The 22,614-nt window shown below is 50.6% G+C and overlaps 1 protein-coding gene across 4 annotated transcripts in view; it reads right to left on the bottom strand.

Moving 5' to 3' along the window:
- LARGE1 (LARGE xylosyl- and glucuronyltransferase 1) overlaps window positions 1-22,614 on the bottom strand; it is a 570,843-nt gene that overhangs the window by 276,067 nt on the left and 272,162 nt on the right. For all 4 annotated transcript variants that reach the window (XM_062202942.1, XM_062202944.1, XM_062202943.1 and 1 more), the window contains exons 4-5: window positions 16,071-16,153; window positions 1,093-1,216 (exon numbers count right to left, since the gene is read on the bottom strand). In XM_062202942.1, the coding sequence (XP_062058926.1) occupies window positions 1,093-1,216; window positions 16,071-16,153 (207 nt within the window). The remainder of the gene's footprint in view (window positions 1-1,092; window positions 1,217-16,070; window positions 16,154-22,614) is intronic.

Here is a 22,614-nt window from a genome sequence, read left to right as displayed (position 1 = left end):
CCTTCCCAAGGTGACTGGAGACAGAGCATCGACATATTTCTGCAGAGTTCCACGTTCATCTATCTACTGAGAACAATCTGACAAATCTATAAGCATCACAGGGCACCTGGTAGGCACCAGAAACACAGAAAAGAGTAAGACATGCCTATACCCTGTCCCCCCAGCCCCGCCCAGTCCATGAAGAGGGGACCAGGAGATCTAGAAATGAATAGAACATTCCTTCCCCTTCCCCAGGGAAGGTTCTAAGAGGAGGCAGAACACAGTCCAGTCTGGAGTCGGACTAGACGGCTGGAAAGGGCACAGGAGACACAGGGAACAGAATGAGCGAAGGCTCAAACACAGCAGAGAGGGCGGAGCAAGCCCGGGTGTCCCCTGTTACTCAGAGTTGAGGAATTGGGAAAATTTGTGAGAATGACAAGAGGTGAGCCTGGAAGCAGAGCCAAGAGGCAGGTTATCCAGACCCTGTTAATCTGACACAGCTCTCAACTTTGATGCAAGCCAGGTGGCACTAACAGAAGGAAGCTATGCAAGAGAGTGAGTTCACCAAACGGACCTTGTTTGGTTGAAATCCTACGGCCCAATGTAATATTTATTCAGAACATCCACATACCTATGTCTCATCTGAGCCTCCTAGAAAGCCCATGCACTGTGAAGAAATCACCTTCCTACCAATGAACACACAGGTTCGGCACAGGTAGGTAATTTACTTTGTGTCTTACAGCCAGTAAATAACACACAAATTCAAACCCAGGTCCACTGGACTCTGAGTTCTTTTTTGCCTGACCGACAGAATTCTCTAGATAACAGCGACTGCACACCACTTTCAGACATGTACCAGGCCAACAGCCTCCAGCCTCTACAGAAAGCCTGGGTGGCCAGAACCACATGGACCAACATGGACTCCGTGGTCATGGAGCAGTGAGGTTAATGCTCTCTGTAAGAAATTAGGAGGCAAAAAGCCTCAGGCATAGCCCGGGCATCATTGTCATTTAGGAGATGAGATCGGTGCCACTGCTACAGTCTACTCAAGCAGACACAGGAAAGCATCCAGCTAGAGCTGACGAGAGGCGCCGCTCTCCCTCCTGCCCCTACCTTGAGCTCGTCGGCGTTGTAGAAGTCCACTCGCACGGCAGGCACCATCCAGGTCTGGAAGAGCGTGGCCAGGATCTGCTCTGCGATGGAGTCGGCAATGAGGTGGAAGTGGAGAGGGTTCCGCCTGTGGGAGCGAGAGGAGGAAGAGTTGGGTCTGGGGTGGGTTAAGAGGATTCAGCTGCCCTGCAGCCGCGAACATCCTCTTCCCGGCTGCCAAGGTGCGCCCACTTTCCACCAGTGACTGCAGAGGTAACCACGAAGTGGTGCTTCCTGTGAGCCATGTGGGGGTGGTAACGGAGGGAAGCATGTTGTCACCCAAGCTCAGCCCCTCAGGGAGGTGACACCCTCACACCAGCCAGGGTCAACTCCTTGGCAGCACCTATTCCAAGCCAAACATCTGTGTAGCTGCCCAGCCCTGTCCTATGTGCTGTCCATCTGCAGAGGCTCAGAAAGTTTACGGGAAATGCATATTGTAAAACAACAACAACAACAACAACAAAACTGCATGGATTTAAAAATGTTTGTAGCAAAATAACCTTTTGTAAAAGTTTTCATGTGAAAGGCAGAGGGACAGAGATGGAGAAACAGAGAAAGGCAATGAGAGAGAGGGAAAGAGATCTGTTCTCTTCTGCTTCAGCCAGGGACTCCTGTGAGGGTGGCAGGAACTCAAATGTGTGCCATTAGCCGCTGCTTCCGAGGGTGTACATACACAGAAGTAGGCACAGGACTCTAGCCCAGCCCTACTGACACGAGAGCAGGCCTAATTCACCATGCCACACAACCCCTGCGTCACCAAGGCAAGGTCACAGCGCCGTATACGTAACAACCTTTCTGGAGCACCCACGTACAGACCTTCCGTTTAGTTTCCCATATCTGCTGTGCTCCCTCTTCATCCTGGGCCTTTGCAGGCAACCCTCCTGCACTGGCTCACTCAGTAAATACTCACTGAACACACCCTATATGCCAGTTCCTGAGACGGACCCTGTGAGTGCAGGGACAATGTGTCCCCAGAGTTCAGAGTCCTGCCCATTCACAACGTGCTCCTAGGGTCCTTTCCTGGCCGCCCCTGTCTAGTTCGGGGACCCCTCCAAACTGTCAGCTATCTCAGCACTATGTACTAAGGTACCCATTCTCCTGACAGGGTCACTCGTTTCCTGGTCTACATTGCTGCTTGCCTGTGAGCTAAAACAAGGTCAAGGATCACGTCAGATTGTATCCAAATGGATTGTTCCCCAGATCTGTAGCCCAGTGCCTGGAAGGTGGCGGGAGCTTAACCAAGGAATTCAGTGGAGAGGTCAGTGGGGGACTGTGGACAGACAAGGGGGCCAGGTGTGGACGTGCCGGCTAGGAGATTCTCAGACGAGGCGGATGTGATGTGTGGGCCTGATTAAAACATCTCAGAAAGAGCATCAAGGAAGCTGACTCTAGAAGGATTTCTGGAGAAGAGATCTCGGTCACGGGAGAAAAAGGGAGAGGGGGCAGCAGAACGCGGCGCTGAGCCCCCGGCGCGGTCTGCAGGACTGGGGAGACAACAAGCAGGGACAGGAAAGGGAGACGATGAGTTTGCAAAGAGCATTGGCTACACAGAGTTGAAGGCCGGGGATGGCGAAGCCAAGTGGTGCTGCTGGATGGATGCGTCCAGATCTAAAGACCTGCTATCCAAGGTCAGGCTGCTGGACACGGAACAGGACGACAACCTGAACACGTGAATCCAAGAAGCGGTCAGCACTGAAGATTTTCTCTGTGACCCGTGGCCTAAAGACTGGCAAATTCCCCCATTCCACCATCCACGCATGGAGGACGGGGCAGGCTTCCGCTACAGCTTCCCTAAAAGCCCTATAAAAAAACATTCCTTATCAGAAGCTGTCAGTGGGCCTTAGTGATGATCAGTGGCATGAGGGGACATTGACTTGTCTGCCCATTGGCCAGTGACTCTCCTAAAGGCCAAGTCAGAGGAAGCTAGATAAAGCCACTGGAAAGTCAGATGGAACAATTAGCCCTCAGCACAGGCACAACTGTCCCCCGGTGCCGCAGGAGCCACAATGGAGCCGTGTTCACGGAGAATGGATACAGGTAAGCTTGTAAAGCCATCGACGTATAGTTTCCTCTGCAGTGGACAGACAGCTTAATAAGCCATGGGTGGTTACAGTCAGGGGACCACGCTTCCCACATGGCTGCATCTTGGCTTGTGTTGGTCCCTCTTCACAGACTGCACTCCCCGCCCTGGAGGCCCTGTGAATTTCTGCTCATCTTCCCAAATCCCTGCTGCATGTCAACCGTCCTAGAGCCCTCACTTGTGTCGTTTCCCCTGGGGACTCTGCCCTCTGTCTGAGAGGTGACTCCACCATCTACAGCAAGGCACCATGCTGTATGTTCAAAGCCCGGCTCCTTGTCTCTGCTCGGAGCCCCTGAGGCCGGGAGCCAGCCTTTCACCCCATCCACAGAGCCCAGCAAAGAGCCTGGCAATTAACTGGGCCTTAGTAAACATTCCTGAGACAGAAAAATGAAGCCAATGGCCACCTTCCACATCGCCACGAACACTACCACGGCTAGGTTGAAGACCGCCGACAGCACGCTCTTCCCCATCGACCAGTGCCGAGATGTCTGGGTCAGAACCCTGGTTGCATTTCTTACTGAGAGACCTTAAAAAATGTTACTTCGTGGCTGGTGCTGTGGTGTAGTAGGCTAAACCGCCGCTTGGAGTGCCAGCCTCCCATACGGGTTCTGGTTCACTTCCGATCCAGCTCTCTGCTATGGCCTGGGAAAGCAGTGGAAGATGGTCCAAGTGCTTGGGCCGCTGCACCCGTGTGGGATACCCAGAAGAAGCTCCTGGCTCTGGGCTTCAGATCGGCTCATCTCCAGCCGTTGCAGCCATTTGGGGAGTGAACCAGCAGATGAAAGACCTCTCTCTCTATCTCTCTGCCTCTGCCTCTCTGTAACTCTGCCTTTCAAATAAATAAATAAATATTTTAAAAAATAAAAAAAAATTACTTCATATCTCTAAGCCTCAGTGGGCTCCTCTTCAAGACAGGAATATTAATGATAAGAAGCAGCATAATACTGATAATCCTAAGGATAAAGTAGGACCATGCAAGGGTACTTCAACAAGTTCATGGAAAATATATATTATGGAAAAGAAAACAATACATGAATTTAAGTAATGTTTGTACCAAAATAAAATCATATATTTAATTCCATTTTCCTACAAACTTTCTGAAATACCCTTCAAGTGCTTGACAGTAGCAGTACAAGGTAAGGTCTCAATAAATGGTAACTATTACCAGTATTAACTTATGAGACGACTATTTTCTCTACTACCTTTGTATCACCTCTCCAATAACGTCTTTTTAAATTAGCTCCTGCATCTACAGACCAGCAAAACCATGAGCTGAGTGAATAAACAGACAGCAAACAGCTATTGAGCTGTAACTATATGGAAGTCACAAGAGGGATACAGGGAATGAAAGAGCTAAGAGTTATCTTTGGCCAGCGCCGTGGCTCACTAGGCTAATCCTCCGCCTTGCGGCGCCAGCACCCTGGGTTCTTGTCCCGGTTGAGGCGCTGGTTCTGTCCTGGTTGCTCCTCTTCCTGTCCAGCTCTCTGCTGTGGCCTGGGAAAGCAGTGGAGGATGGCCCAAGTGCTTGGGCCCTGCACCCACATGGGAGACCAGGAGGAAGCATCTGGCTCCTGGCTTCGGCTCGGCACAGTGCGCCTGCTGTGGTGGCCATTTGGGGAGTGAACCAACAGAAGGAAGACCTTTCTCTCGGTGTCTCTCTCTCACTAACTCTGCCTGTCCAAAAAAAAAAAAATGAGAGAGAGAGGAGAGAGAGAGAGAGAGTTATCTCTCTAGGCAGCTGACAGTCTAGCACACGAACAAAGAAAGACACAAAACACTGGAATGTGCAAGTGCCACCAGTGGCCACCACCCACAAGTGCAAGGACTGGAACCCTTTGTGTAGACTGTGAAGGGATCTCTTAGAGCTGGGTGTGCACAGCCCGTGCAGGATGGCTTTGCAAGAAGCAGCACAGAAGCTACAGGAGTTACAACATGGCCTGACACCCCACCCAGGACACCTGGACTCACGTCCCACCTCGGCTCCCAAATCCAGGTTCCTGCTAATGCACAACACGGCGGGCAGCAGCTGAAGGCTCAAGTCGTTGTGTCCCTGCCACCCATGTGGGAGACCTGGATGGAGTTCCTGGCTCCCGGTTCCAGCTTGGCCCAGCCCTGGCTGTTGCAGGCATTTGGAGAGTGAATCAGAAGGTGGAAGGAATGAACGAACTACATCTCTCTCTTTTTTTTATTTTTTATTTTTTTTATTTTTTTTAGAAAGGTCTTCCTTTACCGTTGGTTCACCCTCCAATGGCTGCTGCGGCCGGCGCACCGCACTGATCACAAGCCAGGAGCCAGGTGCTTATCCTGGTCTCCCATGTGAGGGCAGGGCCCAAGGACCTGGGCCATCCTCCACTGCACTCCCGGGCCATAGCAGAGAGCTGGCCCGGAAGAGGGGCAACCGGGACTAGAACCCGGTGTGCCAGCGCCGCAAGGTGGAGGATTAGCCTATTGAGCTGCGGCGCCAGCTGGAACTACATCCATCTCTCTCTCTCTCTCTCTCTCTCTCTCTCTCTCTCGTGCTTTGAAGTAAGTAAAACAAATGAATAAAGCTTAAAAAAAAAAAAACCTACAAGACTATGAGGGTGAAAGGGACCACTTCTTGATGGAGAATCTAGGATATCTCCATGGACTTTGTCATAATAATTAAACTGCACCTTGGGATGGGACAGGAGGGTATTCTGCAGAATGCAACAGAACAAGGAGAGGAACAAAGGTAGGAAAAGGCAGGGCTTGCATGAAAGATCAGTATTCTTATTTAGATGGCTCGCAGAGCAGCATTTATTGGGCATCTACTGTATGCCAGGATGAAAAGGAACAAAGGGAGACAATGTATCAGGGGTAGACCGGGCCATGGATCCAGGCAAGGTAGGCAGCTCGGAGGCCAGCAGGTCCAAGCTGGGAGTCCAGGAAGTTACCATCTGGGGACAGAGCAGACACTGAGCAGTAACGGGTAAGGGGAACAGGCTCTCAGAGCAGATGCTGCCAACAGCCCATGAGGCACCTGTCTCCCCTGCCCCTCTTCCTCAGGCCCACTGGAGGCATCTCCTCTGCAGGGATATTCAATCCAGAGAGCCACATGCTGGCTGCCTGCCCTGAGCAGTCAGGGTGCCTGCTGAGAAGAGGAGCACAGGGCCCTGGCAGGTTGCTGGCTCCGTCCCCGCTGGGGGCAGCTTGTCTCTCACTCTGGCAGGGGGCAGGCTAAGGGGAGTTCTACAGTAGCCCCACTCTGGGTACCGTCATGAGAACATGGGGCCACCGCAAGACCGTAGTCCCTGCAAACCGCATCTCCCCGTCATCTATTAAGGTCCACCCGCTCTTGCTCGCTGGACGATGCTGCAAAGCCGAACGGCCCTCCAAGGATCTCATCCTGTCCACCTCTCAGAATCCTCCGGTCTGCACGTGACGGGCTCCCGCTCTTCCCGCAGGAGTAAACTCCAGGGCTACCTTCCCTTCCGGGGCCACTCCCTGAAGGAGCTCCATCTCCCCATTACTCTGCATCCTTTGGCACCGTTGTTTATTCTCAGCACGTACTGGTCACCAGCACTGGACACCTACATTCACCTGTAGGTCTGTCTCCTCCCTCCTCCAGAACGTGAGCAGTGGAGGGTATGTCCGACCGCTCGCCTTTCAGTTACCCATGCTCCTCTCCGCTAGAGGAAAGTATTTGGCCAGGACACAATTCCTGGGATGGCCCACGTTCCACCGCTGGTGTCCATGCTGGTCTATCTTCCGGGCACTGGCACTTTGTCCTACTCATGGCTTTTCGCCTTCTGTTTGCAGATTATGTGCCACGGCTCCCAGGAAACCATTCTGCCCTTCTGAGCAGCTCCTTTGGAATTCTGGGTTTGAAATTTAGGATCTGTCAAGCATCTCCTGACTGTTCACCTGTCTGTTCACTGCTAGATGACGCCTTGGCACTGGCAACTTTATTTACAGTATTAATAAATCATCCCCAGATTTTCTTTTTTGTTTTTTTTTTTTTGCAGCTTCTTACAGTTATAATCACCCATGATTGTTTAATGAAAGAATGAATAAAGAGACAAATGAGTAATTACCCAAGAAATCCAAATGCCCTCATAGGTTCACACAATTACCAAGACATTATGTAGAGAGACACTTAGAAGGAAATGTAGGAGGAAATCTTTTAACCTTGGGTTAGGCAATCGCTTCTTAGACATGACATAGAAAGCACAAACAATGAAAGAAAGAGCAGATGAAGTAGATTTCACCAAAATTTAAAAAGAAAAAACAGAAACGATGGGAGTTGTCTCTCTCTGATGTCTGCCCTGTGAAGACACTGCAGGGAGATGGGCATCGGTAACCCAAGAAGAGGGCCCTCCCCGACCACATCAGCACCTGTCCTCCCCTGGAACCACTCGAAATTTGTGACTACGTAAGCAAAACAGAGAGAGAGAGAGAGAGAGAGAGAGAGAGAGAGGAAAGATTACTGTGCTTCATAGGACATCCTCAAGAAAAGAGAACAAGATAGCTCCCAGAGCAGAAGAAAATGCTTGCAAGGCTCGGATCATCTTAGGGACTTGTAACCACATTATAGGAAGATCTTTTACAGCTCAAACAATAAAACCACAAGCAAGCCAATTAAAAGTTATACAAAGGATTTGAATAGCAATTCCTCAAGATGATAGACAAATGGCCACTAAGTACGTGAAATGATGCTCAGATGCGAGATATCATTAATCCTTGGGGAAATGCAAATCGAAACCACACAAGGAGACACCATCTCACACCCACTAGGGTGGCTAAAATAAAGAGAGAACAACAAGTACCAAGGAGAATGTGGAGCCCCTGGACCCTGCACTGGGACTGGTGGGGCTGTAGAGTGATGTAGCTGTCTCGGGAAGCAGTTTGACATTTTCTTGAAGAATTAAGCCTAAAGTCATCATTGCTGAGTTAGTGATCCTACTCACAGTCAGACCCCCCCAAAAAAGTATAGGAGCCAGGGTTGTGGTGCAGTGGGGAAAGCTGTTGCCTGAGATGCCGGCACCCCATATGGGCACCAGTTCATGTCCCTGCTGCTCCACTTCTGATCCAGCTCTCGACTAATGACCTTTGGAAAAGCGACAGAAGATGGACCAAGTGCTTGGGCCCCTGTCACCCATGTGGGAGACCCAGATGAAGCCGGGAGACCCAGATGAAGCCCCTGGCTCCACGTGTTGGCCTGGCTCAACCCCAGCTTATGTGGTCATTTTGGGAGTGAACCAGCGGATGGAAGATCTCTCTCTCTCTCTCTCTCTCTCTCTCCCCTACAAATTCCTGAGGCAGCCCAAGTTTCCAAGCCTACATCCTATTCTCTCTATTCAAAGGGCCATGAGCAGGAGGTAGACAGGTGGTAGAGACGTGCTTACATCCAAGTGAACCTCACCAACTAAGGACCCAATGAGAAGCGATCATTTTCTCAACTGCCATAGTCAGTCTTATATCTGGGTAACGTCTGTGTGTTTGGGAGCACTGCTCTAGGCCCATGAGAATGGCTTCTCCCGGGGGCAGAAGGCAGGGTTGCCTCCTAACACAGTGGGCTCCATAAACCTTGCCTGGGTTAGAGCGGCACAGGCTTGGCTGTAGGCATCAAGTGTGCCCCACCCACGGGCAGGCCACACTTCCACACAAAGGAAGCAGCAAAGCAAGTGCACGTGTGGGCCTCCTCCCCAGCAGAGCCTGCAGACTTTGCTGTTAATGAGCAATGCTCCTGCTGCCTCCGTTGTCTTTACTGTTCCCCTGTTCCAGGTCAGGAAACAATAAATACAGTTCCACAAAGAGGCAGGGATGATTAAACCATGCTGTTCCCCTTGCTTCTCCTTCCTTATTTTGCCAGCAACGGGCCACAGTCCCCACGAGGCAATTCAGGGTCTGTCTCTCTTCAAATACACAAGGCCATAGGAGTTGAAGTAATCTTTAATTGTTGAGTTTACAATGCAACGGCAATTTTAGCAGAAGGAAGCGCCGGAGAGCAACGTGAATGCTCCGGGAATCTGTTACACTTAGAGATTTAATAGAACTCATTTCAGGAACTCACAGCAGCCAGAATGAGGGCTGTTCAGAGAAAGCCCTTAGTTTCAGGGAGGCCAAGTGGCCCTGACACCATGAGAAGATTCAAGGACAAGTCAGTGTCACGTCAGAAAAGCTCTTCACAGGAGAGGAGCAGAGCAATTTTCTAGAAAATCCAAAAGCCTTGTGGTGCAGTAAAAGTGGCATGGATCCTCGGGGTTGGCAGAGCCCAGGTTCCAACTTCTGACGCAACATGTATTCACCCGTGTCTCTGAGTGAACAAGCTAACGAAGCTCACCAAGCCTTCCTCTTCTGAAGGTTTTGTGGGGACGGGGCGGCTACTGCCCCCGATGGGGATGAAGTCCAAAGGCAATAGCCACACAAATGAGTTCTCTTGGGTTTCATGCTGATGTGCGTAAGCCAATGGCACAGGCCTCTCACGCAGTGGAAGTTATAACCTGTCCGTGCTATTTTCTTAGGCCTCAGACACACAGAAACTCCGGCTTAAATCATCCATTTATTCCAAGCTCAGAAGCTCAAAATGCATACCTGAGTGGGGTGGTGGGATAGTGCTGACTACAGAGTTCATGGCAACAATAATGTCTACACTGTCACCCAGAATCATGGTTAAGAACTAAAAGCAAGGATGCTAACCATGGTAACTTCTTCCCAGGGCAGAGCTCAAATTCTGAGTTCTGGATACTGACGACATTCAAATCTGACTCAACTCATGCTTTCTCTGTGACCCTGGGCCGTGACTTAACCTCGCAGCCCTCAGTTTCTCGGCCTGTAAAATGGGGACACTAGTACTGCCCACTTCATAGGGGGACTGGGGGGCTCGGTGAATCAATACACAGAGAACACTCAGCAGACAGAGGGAGAGCTGCATCAGGGTTTGTTCAATATGTGACTTACAGAGGCCGTGGGCTTCCTTGCACATTCCAAGCAGGGCTCTCTGGTAGGCTGAGGAGCAAGTCGGTACTCTGGGACATACAGATTCCAATCCAGCGCTCACACACCACAGCCTAGACAGTGCCTCCACAACCAGGTTAGCCTGAAGAAGCACTGAGACAACTGGAGGCAGAGAGCAGCTACAAACACGCTTGTCCACTCTCCATAGTCTTATGGGGCACAAGGGAAGCTTAAAAAACCAAAACCAAACAAAAAAAAAAGAGGTGGCACCAGCATCCCATATGGGCGCCACTTTGAGTCCTGGCTGCTCCACTTCTGATCCAGCTCCCTGCTAATGTGCCTGGGAAAGCAGAAAAAGATGGCCCAAGTACTTGGGTCCCTGAACCTACAAGAGGGACCCAGCTGAAGCTCCTGGCTCCTGGCTTTGGCCTGGCCCAGTCCTAGCCATTGCAGCCATGGGGGAGTGAACCATCAGATGGAAGACCTCTCTCTCTGCATCTCCCTCACCCTCTCTGTAACCCTGCCTTTCAGATGAATAAATAAACCTTAAAGTAATAATAATAATAATTAAAAAATAGTGATATGTGAAGTATGAAACACAACCAGCCTTTTGCTGGCAACAGGACTTTGGAGTGAGATTGAGCTTCTGAGTGGATAACCCTAGTAAACAGAAATTAAATTCTTATAAATGGATCCTTCACCTCTCTGCCTAGGAGGTAAACACTTAGGTACCACATAAATACTTATTTTTTCTAGGAAGGAGGTTTCCTAGAAGAGGAGCAACATTTCTCAGCTGTTTGCAGCTGGAACTGGAGCTACAGGCGTTCTGCAAAGTTCTCTTTGAACGTCCCGACGCGGGTGCCAAGACTCACAGGGTGCTATTCTCTACCAGTCATAAATCTTCCTCACATATACGTTGTGTGTATGTTTCTCATCCACCTTTGCTCTTCACAGAAGTCAAATGAGGAAATGGCTATAAATAAATGTAATGCTAAAGAAAAACAAAAACAAGGTCACCTTTACTTCTACCAGCCAAACGCACCAAGCGAGAGCCCGATGTCGATGTCATTTCTGCTCATCCTTCACCCCCTCTGTTTTGGCCACGTATGTGTACACATGCAGTCCACATGTATGTTTATGCACACTGGAACGCATGTTCCACATTCCATTTGGACGGTGTTTTCACTTATTTATATCATAAGCATTGCTCCTGGTTATTATATACCTTTCAACTGAGTACACAGCTTACTATAGGAGGTTGTTCCATTATTTAATCCTATTGTTTGTAACTATTATCCAATTTTGTGATTATAAGTAGTATTTCAGAAAAAGATTTCTACAGTGAGGGACACGTTTTTGGAAGAAAACTCTCTAAAGTGATTGCGAATGGGTCAAGGATTTTGGCACAATATTATTAAATTTCCTTCCAAAAGGTTACAGCCATTTTCAGGGCCTACACCAGGATACAAGAATGGACACATCACTATTTCACTATCTTTTAAAATGCAGTATGTTCACTGTCACCAAGCATACTGTAGAAGTAAAATTGATTTGATGTAACAAGGCAAGCCTTAGATGAAAATCTGCTGAAAATCTTGTCTGGAAAATAAATCTAATTACTGTAATTAACAGTGAACAGCAAAAGAAGCACCCTGCACCACTATTATTATATTATTATTATGAACATTGGGAAGGTGCTCCATTTGTCAAAGTATTTTATAATCATGTTTTAGTTAATCCCCTTAATGTGCCTGGGAGGCAATGGAGCTATTTATAGCTGGACTTTCTGAGCTCAGAGTCTTTCAAAAGTCCTTTTGTCTTGATCTCTCAACTCATCATTCCCCCACATGTCAGTTCACAAACTCCTTACTCTTACAACTGCAGGGCTGGGAGGGACTCCAGTGGTCACTTGGTCCAAGAGGATCAAGTTGTAATTGACATGGGATGCAGAATATGCTTAAGACAAAGAGCTTGCTTTCTTCCCACGGACCCACGCCACCAGGAGAGTGTGCCATGCCATCAGCAGCGAAGGCACCACGGCTTTCCTTTCTGAATGCAGCGTCTTTGTGGTGTGCAGTCAGTGTAGGAGTGAAAGTTTACACTCAACAGGATTCTTGCAGTTTCAACAACGACCGGATTAGGTGATTTGTAGCTAAAGCAACAGGAATCATATTTATAGCCAACACAACACTAGAAGTTTGTAATGCCCTTAAAATTTGCCATAATTGAGAAATAGCATAATTCAATATCTATCATCACGCAAATATCCTTTGCTAAAAAGTGGGCTTTTGGATTCAGGGAGGGACTTGAGTTCTTTAAAGAAGACAAGCAATATACACATGGAAGTCTGAGAAACACTCAGTTAATTCCACGCTTAGGCTACAAAAGACCTGGTTGTCAGCATTAAGTGAGGCCTGTGGAGCCCTCAGGAGTCTCCAAGGCCACACAGCAGCTACGGCATCTCACCTGGAGGCAGAAGACACGGGCTGAGCCCGACCGTGGCCGCTGCCATTCCCTCCTCGGACAAATACATAAAGTCAGAGTACCAACCAGATAGATGTACAAAGCAGAGGAGCAGCCCCCATTGCCAAGTGCTGCTTGCTCACTTCCGCACCCCCTCACCCCACTCCAGGAGGGCAGAGCACCCGGCATCCGGCTAACCTGCCAGCTGCCAACAGCATGCAAGGGGACCCAGCATGAGAGCCACACGAGTGAGTTCAACAGAAACAACTGAGCTAATACATGAATGGTTTAGACCAAGTACGCGTGCGGGTGAACTGGTTCACAACAAAAGCTATCTGACACCGAAAGTGAAATCTGAAGATCAAGAAAGACGTGCCGAAACACACTTGGCTAGACAGTGGCATGGACATGAACCTGAACTAGATGCGGGCTGGATATATAAGGTAACTGGGTGAACAGATTTGTCTCTAGTCTCTTTATTCATCAACACCCCAGACTCCCTGGCTAAACAAGCAAGCATTTGCTGAGCATGTAATACATGACAGCTACTTTGCAGACAGTCCCCGGGATACAGGATAACAGCAGTGGCTTCTGTCCCCAGAGGACCCACATTCTGCTGCAGAACACATACCACAGATATGTAATAAATATGACAGAGCCAATGCACAGGGCATAGTGGTAGCTGAGGAGCCCTAAATCAGCCTGAGGGTGTCAAGTGGGCTTCCTGTTAGCAAATAATCTCTGTGAAGTCTTATAAGGGTAAGAGGAAGCAGCCCAGTTTGGGGATGGCAGGGGAGAAGGGGCAGATGGAGAAGTGTGATGAGACGGAACAGGCAGGACGCATCATGGAGATGGGGAGGAGCAGAGGCAGGGCACACGTGCTGGAACGTGAAGTCAGTGCCAGGAGAGGCAGAGAAATCTGGGAATGAGGCCAGACCCCAGTGGTCCATGTGCCATAGCAGAGAGGTTGACTCCTCTTCTCTCTCACCTCTCTTAAAAAGACCTATCTATCCACTTATTTGTTTGAAACAGCATGAAAGACAGAGTGAGACATCTTCGATCCGCTGGTTCACCCCCTCCAATGGCTGCAATGCCTGGGGCTAGGCCAAGCCAAAGTCAGGAGCCCAGAACCCCACCCTTTCTCCCACATAGGTGGCAAAGGCCTAAGCACCACTGCCTTCATGGATGCACTAGCAGGGAGCTGGATCAGAGGTGGAGCAGCCGGGACTTAAACCAGCACTCTGATACAGGATGCTGGCATAACAGCTTGTGCTTAGCCTGCTACTCTACAGCACCAGCCCAGATTTCTTTCTGTGGATGAGACGAAGCCACAGAAAGGTTTTAGGAGATCATATCTGCCCATCTGAAATATCACTCTGGGCTCCTGGAGAAGCAGAGAGTGAGGGAGGCAGGAAGGACTCACGCAGATGAGAGAACAGGGAGACCTGGACCACGCCAGTCACAGTAGGGATGGAGAAGAAAAGAAAGAACTGAGAAATACTTAAGAGGGAAGACATCAAGGCATTGCTTAAAGATAGCCACCTGGGGGCTGAGGGAGAAGGCAGAATCCAGGATGAACCCGGTTCTTGCACAGACAGTAGGTCTTGGGGGTCCACTAATTCTCTCCTTTTACAACAGTGGTAGCTAAACTCGGGTGTAGAACTTGACATTCATCTCCGTTCGAGTGAACACTGAGAGCGTCTCATGACTGCTCTGGCTGCCGGGGACTCTCTGGATCCTAACTAGACCTCTCGATACAGTTCCACACTGTTGGCTATGGTGTGGGTACGTTTCATGTAAACCTGTGGAGGCAATGCTATAGTGCAGCCAAGGGCATTCTAATCTGGACATGACCCTGACTATGTGCAGATACCAATCAATCAATCAAAACAGTGAGAGGAGAGAAGGCAAGTCCCACGAGAGAACAGGGGCTTAACTTGGAGAAGACACAATTCCTCAGAGGAAGATCCCTTACAGGAGGCTGAGGAACCAATGCTGTGAATGACTGGTTCCAGGGGTCAGGTGGGATCCACCAGGGCCATGGGATCATCTGGGTTTGGGAAATGCAATGTAACATTAGGCAAGATTTTTTTTTTTTTTTTTTTGAGTCAATCACCAACTGTTTAAAAGTGGGACAGGCAACACCGAAACAGAGTAAGCCGCCTGCACTAGATGGCTGGGCTGTTCAGGAAAAACACCAGGGCGGGTGGTTTAACGAGAAACCCGTTTTCCCACAGCTCTGGAGGGTCAACGTCTGAGCACTCGGGAGGCCTGTCTCAGTGGCTGGCAGGGGCTGGCCAGTCTCTGCGTGTGCATACACGGTCCTCCCTCCTTCCATGTCTGGCTCTGCATGTTCAAAGGACACCGCTCATGGTTAAGTAGGGACCACACCAGCGACTCTATTTTAATTTAATCATCTCTGTAAGCATCCTCTCTGCAGAGACAACCTCACTCTGAAGAACCAGGGATCAGGACTTCACCGTAGCCATTTTTAAAGGGACACAGTTCAGCCTGCTAACAGGCAGGTTAGGTGAGTACCAGGCAAGGAACCTGAGGCAGAAACTCAAGCTCCAAATTAGGATGCACTTGAAGGTCCCCTTGGGTATGAGAGCTACAATTCTAAACAAGGCAAGACAACACCTGATCGCTGTTACTGAACACTGTTATCAGGGACAGGTGTTGTGGGGCACCAGGTTAAGTCACTGCTTGGGATGCCCATACCCCACATCAGAGAGCTACTTCAAGTCCTGGCTACTCCATGCTTCCAATCCAGTTTATTGATAATGCATCTCTCTGGGAGGCAGCAGATAAAAGCCCAAGTTCTTCTGCTCCCGCTACCCACATCGGAGATCCGGATGGAGTTCCAGCCTCCTCGGTATCTATCCCCATCAGTTGTGCGAATTGGGGAGTGAACCAGCAGATTGAAGTTCTTATTCTCTTTCTGTATCTCCCTCTCTGTCACCCTACCTTCCAAATAAATAAGTAAATAAATCTAAAACAAACAAACAAAAAAACCCAAAAGACAAAAACAGGAGCCTGCACTGTGATGCAGTGGCTTAAAGCCAGCATCCCATATGGGCACCGGTTCTAATCCCGGCTGCTCCACTTCCAATCCAGCTCCCTGCTATGGCCTGGGAAAGCAGTAGAAGATGGCCCAAGTGCTTGGAGCCCTGCACTGGCATGGGAGACCCAGAAAGAGCTCCTGGCTTCAGATCGGCCCAGCTCCGGCAGTTTCGGCCATTTGGGGAATGAACCAGCAGAAGGAAGCCCTCTCTCTCTCTCTCTGTCTCTCCTTCTCACTGTCTATAACTCTACCTCTCAAATAAATAAAAACTTCCCCAGGGTCTTGGACAAAAGCTACATTTTTGCAGCAGCCGGAAGGATGGCTTAGCAACTGTGCTACTGCATAACTCTTCCCCAAGGAAAAGTGCAGGCACTGAGAGACACCCGTCGGCCCGTGGAGGACCAGCACCGCTCTTACCGATGAAACAGGACGGACTTGACCAAGGTGACGACGTCACGGCTGGCGTTGTATCCGGCGCAGACAATAGCAACGTGGATGGTCTGGGAGGGAAAGAGCAGAGGGCAAAGAGTCAGACGGACGGAAGAAGCCCTGGCTGGGGTTTCAGAGGACACCAGGAAGAAAAATCGCTCTTGTTTCCCGTCGGGATCATTAGAAAACAAAGGGCACAGTCGGCAGCTATGGAAAATAACTGGAGACAGTTTTATTGAGGCCTTTTTAATCGGTTTATGGAGCCATCATCATTTGGAAGCCATTAAGGCTCTTTCAATTACATTTTGGGGACGAGAGAAATGGCGATTGGTTCAAATGGGCAAACAGTGAATCCCCTGCCCACAAACTGACAGAGGATGACAGCTGGCGACCTCCGAGAAGAAGAAACACACCCGCAAGGATGGGCCACGGTCAGGGACCTCAGACTGGGCAGCCATGGCTCCCGGAGGTTTTGTTCAAGGTTCTCATTGGGTGTCTTGGAGTCCACTTCTTAACAGGGCTGAAGGGTTCAAGGGACACCTGGGGACCCCACCATGGTACCATCCAAACAGCTGAAGTAAGCAGGAACTGGAGGGAACCTCTCAGGTCTTCATGTAGGCACTGAGGGGCATGTGTCCCAGACATGAACCCTGGCTCTCTCCTTTAGCCTTGGGTGGCCCTGGGACAGCTACAGGTCAGCAGACTCCCTGCCACTTAAGGGGGGTGTCCCACGTCTTCATGGAGTGAGGGGACAATGGCAGTTCCCAATCCCAATCACAGCTTCCCAAAGATGGGTGCCTTGGAAACTTGAGGTGTTGTGGGTAGATTGTAGGTGACAGATACTCAACTCTGTGCACCCTCAAAGCTCCCAGGCATGGACCAGCATTGTGGCACGGCAGCCAAGGCTGTTGCCTGTGATAACTCATAGGAACGCTGGTTCAAGTCCTAGCTACTCCACTTCTGATCCAGCTCCCTGCTAATATGCCTGAAGCAGCAGAAGATGGCCCAAGTGCTTGGGTCCTGTTAGCCACACAAAAGGGCTGAATGGTGTTCCAGGCTCCTGGCTTTGGCCTGGCATAGCCTTGGCTGTTCTGGCCATTTGGGGAGTAAACCAGCAGATGGAAGATATCTTTCTTTCAAATCAATCTCTATCTATTTATCTATCTATCACCTATCCATCCATCCATCCATCCATCCATCCATCCATACATGCTTTTTCATAAGAGGCTCCCAGGCAAGGCTGGCACTCTGAGCTCGGCTGCCCTCTGCCAGCACCTTTCCTACTCACTCCTTGCACCACACTTGCCATTCTCCACAGCAGGCACAGAGCGACAAAACGCTCTAGGGCCTCTTGGAAGGAAGCCATCCGGCCTCTCAGCCCATGCAGAGTCCACCTCTGCTGATTCTGACCCTTCTGCTGAAGCACATCCTTCCTTGCATCAAAACCTGCTTCCTGCCATGCACTGTAACCATGTGCTGTCCCGGGAACAGCGCAGAATGACGTGCCTCCCAGCCCCAAACCTACGTGAAAGGGAAGGTGCCCCAGACGCCTGTTCTTTCTCAGAACTGCTCATGGCCCTTGCTCCCACGGCTTCAGGATGCTGGTGATCCTGCTCAGCCACTTCAAAACACAGTCTACATCCTGGCCACTCTCCCACAAGCTGCCATGACCATGGCGCTGGTCCCCAGGCCCTCCTCAGCGGCCCCTGCTGATGTCACCGTGGGATGCTTGCCCACCGAGGGTGAATCCATCCAACAAATGGTCCCACGTCTGCTTTACCTACAATGACCTTCACGTCACCTTGACCATGCTGGACCTCAGCTTCACGCGAGATCTCATTTCCTCGTAAACTCTACAGTCACCTGCCTCCCACATTGCTTCTCATCCTCCATGGAGAGGTCTGCGTTCCACGGCTGGCAGGCCACACCACACCTGGCCTCCACCCCTACCCATCTCAACCATCACCTCACTCTGCTCGTGGCTCTCCGAACACCTGAAACGCCAATCCCCAACCCCAGAGGACAGCTGCAGCCTCCTCGCTCTCTCCCGAACCTGGGAACTATGAACCTGAGCTTGACACTTAATAGAGGTCACCAGATGTTAAGTCTCACAGTGACAGGAGATACGTACGGTGTTATCACTGCCGTATCAGAGACCAGAAAACACAGGCTCACAGAGCTGGGATGCACACGCTGGAACAAATCTCAACCCTGGTGATACATTAAAAACACCCGAGGAGTTTAAAAATAGAAACATATCCTGCTCCCCAGCCCTTGCTCAGACCAAAGATCTCACAATCTCTGACTTCCAGGACCTAAAAGGCAGGGTTTTTTTCCTCTCTCTCTTTAAGATTTATTGATTTATTTCAAGGGGAGGATGGGGGGGGGAAGGGAGGGAACGATCTTCCATCCACTGGTTCACTCTCCAAATGACCGCTGTGCCTGGGGTTAGTGTAGACTGAAGACAGGAGTCCAAAGCTCCATCCAGGTCTCCCATGTGGGTGGCAGGGCCCCCTCTGCTGCCTTCCCAGGCACATCAGCAGACAGCTGGATCAGGAACAGAGCAGCCAGGACCTCAACCAGCACTGTGACATGGGATGTCAACTTGCCGGTGTCAGCCGGTTCACTGTGCCACAATGGCAGCCCTGTGGCAGTTCTTAGCCAGGGCATGCACCTCCCTCCCCACAACCCTTAGGAAAACTGGTCGTGTCTGGGACGTGATTGGTTGTCACATTTGGTGCTGGGGTTACTACTGGCATCTAGTGAGTGGAAGCCACACTGTGATGCACAGGACAGCCCCACAATAAAATCATCCTGTCCTGAAGGTCAAGAGCACCTGTTGTTAGGCTCCATTATAAGAAGAAGAAAGAGGGTGAGGGAGAACAATGGCAGCTCAGTGGGGAAGCCCAGATCCCTCTGGGTCCTTTTCTCAGCCTAACTTCCCCATCTTACAATGATGAAGCCTTACTTATCTCTGGAAAGCATCTCCTTAGGACTCAGAATGAAAGACAGTAATGCAGGGGCCAGTGCCTTGGCTCACTTGGTTAATCCTCCACCTGCAGCCCCAGCATCCCATGTGGGTGCAGGGTTCTAGTCCCGGCTGCTCCTCTTCCAGTCCAGCTCTCTGCTGTGGCCCGGGAAGGCAGTGGAGGATGGCCCAGGTGCTTGGGCGCCTGCGCCTGCATGGGAGACCAGGGTGGGGGGCACCTGGCTCCTGGCTTTGGATGGGCATAGCTCAGGCCGTAGTGGCCATTTGGGGGGTGAACCAACGGAAGGAAGACCTTTCTCTCTGTCTCTCGCACTAACTCCGTCAAATAAAAAAATAAAATAAAATAAGACAGTAATGCAGATGTGACTGTCATCACTTAAATCATGAAGGAAATGAGTAGGAAGAGGCTCCCTCGCACACAGGAGCCGTAACGAGCAAGGGGATGAGGATGGGGGGAAACTTGCTGAATCAGGCTCTTCAGAATCACAAATATTGAAACAAGCAGCCTCAAAGACATCAAACTTTGTCTTGGCTTCAAGGTTCAGGGACTTTTCTAAATGGGCCCATCAAAATGCAAGCACAAGCGTTGTACATTCTCAAACATTTTACCTAATGTTCCGATCTCTTTAGTCTCGTCCAATACACCTGCCACCATGAATGCACTCATCACTGGGAGCCGCAGAGCAGGGCCCTGCTACCCTGGAAAACAGCAGCTGGAGTGTCACTGAACAGGCCCGTGGAAGCATGCAGGAGTGTGGGGCAGGTGTTGGGGGGGTCACGAAGGGTGAGTCCCACAAGTGGTCTCTGTGGGACACCTTTAGACTCAGAAGCTGTGCAGGCCAGCTTTGCAGGGTTCTCAGTAGGGTGGGCTAAAGAGAGCCACACACAGGGACACTCTGTCCATCACAGGACGGGGTCTGAATGACAGACTCTGTGACTACAGGCCTCTCCCCAAGCCTTCCTCTCCACACTTGCAATTATAGATCAACACCCACAGCCCAGACAGTAGTTTGGTGGTCTCCTGGGGCCCTGCAAACTCACCCCTCCTCTTCCCTAACTCATTCAGTGCACGGAGAGGCAGAACTGTGCAGATCAAATCAAGGGGGCTCCCTCTGCCCCTGGCTGCTGGCTGAGGTTGGTCAATGGGAGGCATCAGCAGGATTGGAGAGGTCAGACACCCCAGCTCCTGCAGGAGCCTAGCCCACAGCTGCAGCTCTGACCAGGTTATGTGACACCTCCCGCCTTCCGCCTCCCACTCTAGGTACAGTGCCTGGCACATCAGAGACTCCGAAATTCATGTCAAGAATCTCCTCTGCAGGTTGCAAAGCAAGGCTTGTAAGCCCTCCTTCCTGAGAGCACTGTCTTTCCTGGTCAGCTCCCCCACTTCCTTTCACCCCTTGAGTGTGCCATTTGTACCCTCCCAGGATCTGATGGGCACCAGCGACCCTTCCTTCACATCCCATCGAGCCTGGAGGTTGGAAGGAAAGCCAAGACTTCCAGACGTTCAGATACTTGCTGGTCCCTAAAGGGAAGGGCACAGGGCAATGCATCTGAGAATCTACATTTTATGTATGAATCATTAGGAGCTTTACAAAGCTCTTAGAGCATGAGCCACAGAAGCTCTATGCAAGGAAACCATCAAAGGCCTCTACTCTCTTCCTTGTACTCCAGGCACAGTGCTCAGCACACGTGGAATTTCTGAGAGCCTCACCACAAGATCTAGCTGAAGGAAGCTCCAGAGCTGCGAACCAGGGTTCATTTCCAACATCACAGGGTTACGTGGAGACCTTGGTTTTACCCTGTGCAAGAGGGATTCATGACACGGACATTCTGGTGTGTCTGATGTGCGAGGCGGTGCTCCGCACTCAGAGGATATACTGGGAAATCAGACAGTCTCTGCCTACTGGAGTCAACCAGGGAGACAGCGGGAGACAGAGGGGAAACCCAGAGAGACATGGGCCCCAGAGGAGCTGCGCCAAGGCGAACTCAGCCCACGGGTGCGTGGTCAAGAATGACTGTTCTCAGGCATAGGAGACCTTTGGTTTCCCACGCTAGGCACAGTCCACCTTGTAATTTGTCTGATTGCACTGGTCAGGTCCCTTGTCCTGGCCCTGTAATTAACCTCCCCTGTGCCTCTGCCCTCATTGGTCAAGTTCACATAGAATAGCCACCCACCGCGCTGCTGTGAGGATTAAACAAGTGAGTATAAGAAAGCGTGCCTCGGGCCTCGCTGTGGCACAGTGGGTAAAAGCCACCGCCTGCAGTGCCAGCATCCCATATGGGTGCCGGTTCAAGTGCCAGCTGCTCCACTTCCTATCCAGCTCTCTGCTATGGCCTGGGAAAGCAGTAGAAGATGACCCAAGAACTTGGGCCCCTGCACCCACATGGCAGACCCAGAAGAAGCTCCTGGCTCCTGGCTTCGGATCAGCCCAGCTCCAGCCGTTGAGGGAGAGCAAGGTCAGGTAGCCTGGAAAAGAGGTCCAAAGGAGGAGAGATGAGCGGCTGAGACCAGAGGTGGAGAGAGGACAGGTGCACTGGAGCCCGTGGACACCTGTGAAAACGTGGCTTCCCCTGTGAGGAATGACCAGATGACATATTTGCTTGTGTTAGCACACACTGAAAAAGCAGAGTAGCCTATGTAATTAGATTCACGGGCTGTGGGGGTGAGGTTGGAGAGGCACCAGAACCCCTGTGCACTGCTGGCAGGAACGTAAAACAGCTCTGTGGAAGACTCTACAGTGGATCCTCCAAAAGCCAAACACAGAACTGGGCACAGAACTGCTCTGCTTCTGGGCACAGACATCCAAGGAGTGACGGCAGGGTCTCACAGAGACACACATACACCGTGCTCACAGGTGTGACACCCAGGACACAGGGGCAACCCAAGCCTACATCAACAAGTGGGAAAACACACATGGCGCAGACATACAACTGAGCAGGGTGGCCTGAAAAGGCTGGGAATTCCATCATATGCCACACAAACACACACACACACACACACACACAGATGAAGGTTGAGGACATCATGTGTGCTGAGTGACCCGGGCCAGAGACCCAAGGACAAGGGCGTACATGATGTATGAATGAACTCAAAGTCATGGAGAGAGAAGGGGAGGATGGTGGTTGCCAGGGGCTTAAGAATAGGGAGCTGTTATCTAACGAGTACAGAGTTTCAGATTTTCAAGATGGAAAGTCCTAGAGACCCAGGACCCAACACCGTGAAAACATTCAATGCCGCTGACCTGTGTGCTTAGGAGTGGTTAAGCTTGTGGATTTCACATAGCTGAACCACAACATGGAAACTGCCCCGCCCTTCACTTCACTTGCCCAACTCTTTGCCATGTTTCAAGACACAATTCCGTCTCCTGGTTTCCTCATCTATAAAAGACAGGTAATGAACAGGCCAGCTCCTGGGGTTGCCGGGTAGAAGAACTGAGACGATGAGTGGAAAGGGCTCAGAGCGTGGCTCTTTGTAAGGTCTGGATGTGCTGTGGCATCTGTCACTCTTAAGAGCAATCGCCATCATAGACAGCATTTATCACC

This window comes from Lepus europaeus, chromosome 10 (genome assembly GCF_033115175.1).
Source record: "Lepus europaeus isolate LE1 chromosome 10, mLepTim1.pri, whole genome shotgun sequence".
Classification (NCBI taxonomy): Eukaryota; Metazoa; Chordata; class Mammalia; order Lagomorpha; family Leporidae; genus Lepus; species Lepus europaeus.
This window is presented reverse-complemented; position numbering and strand designations above follow the sequence as displayed.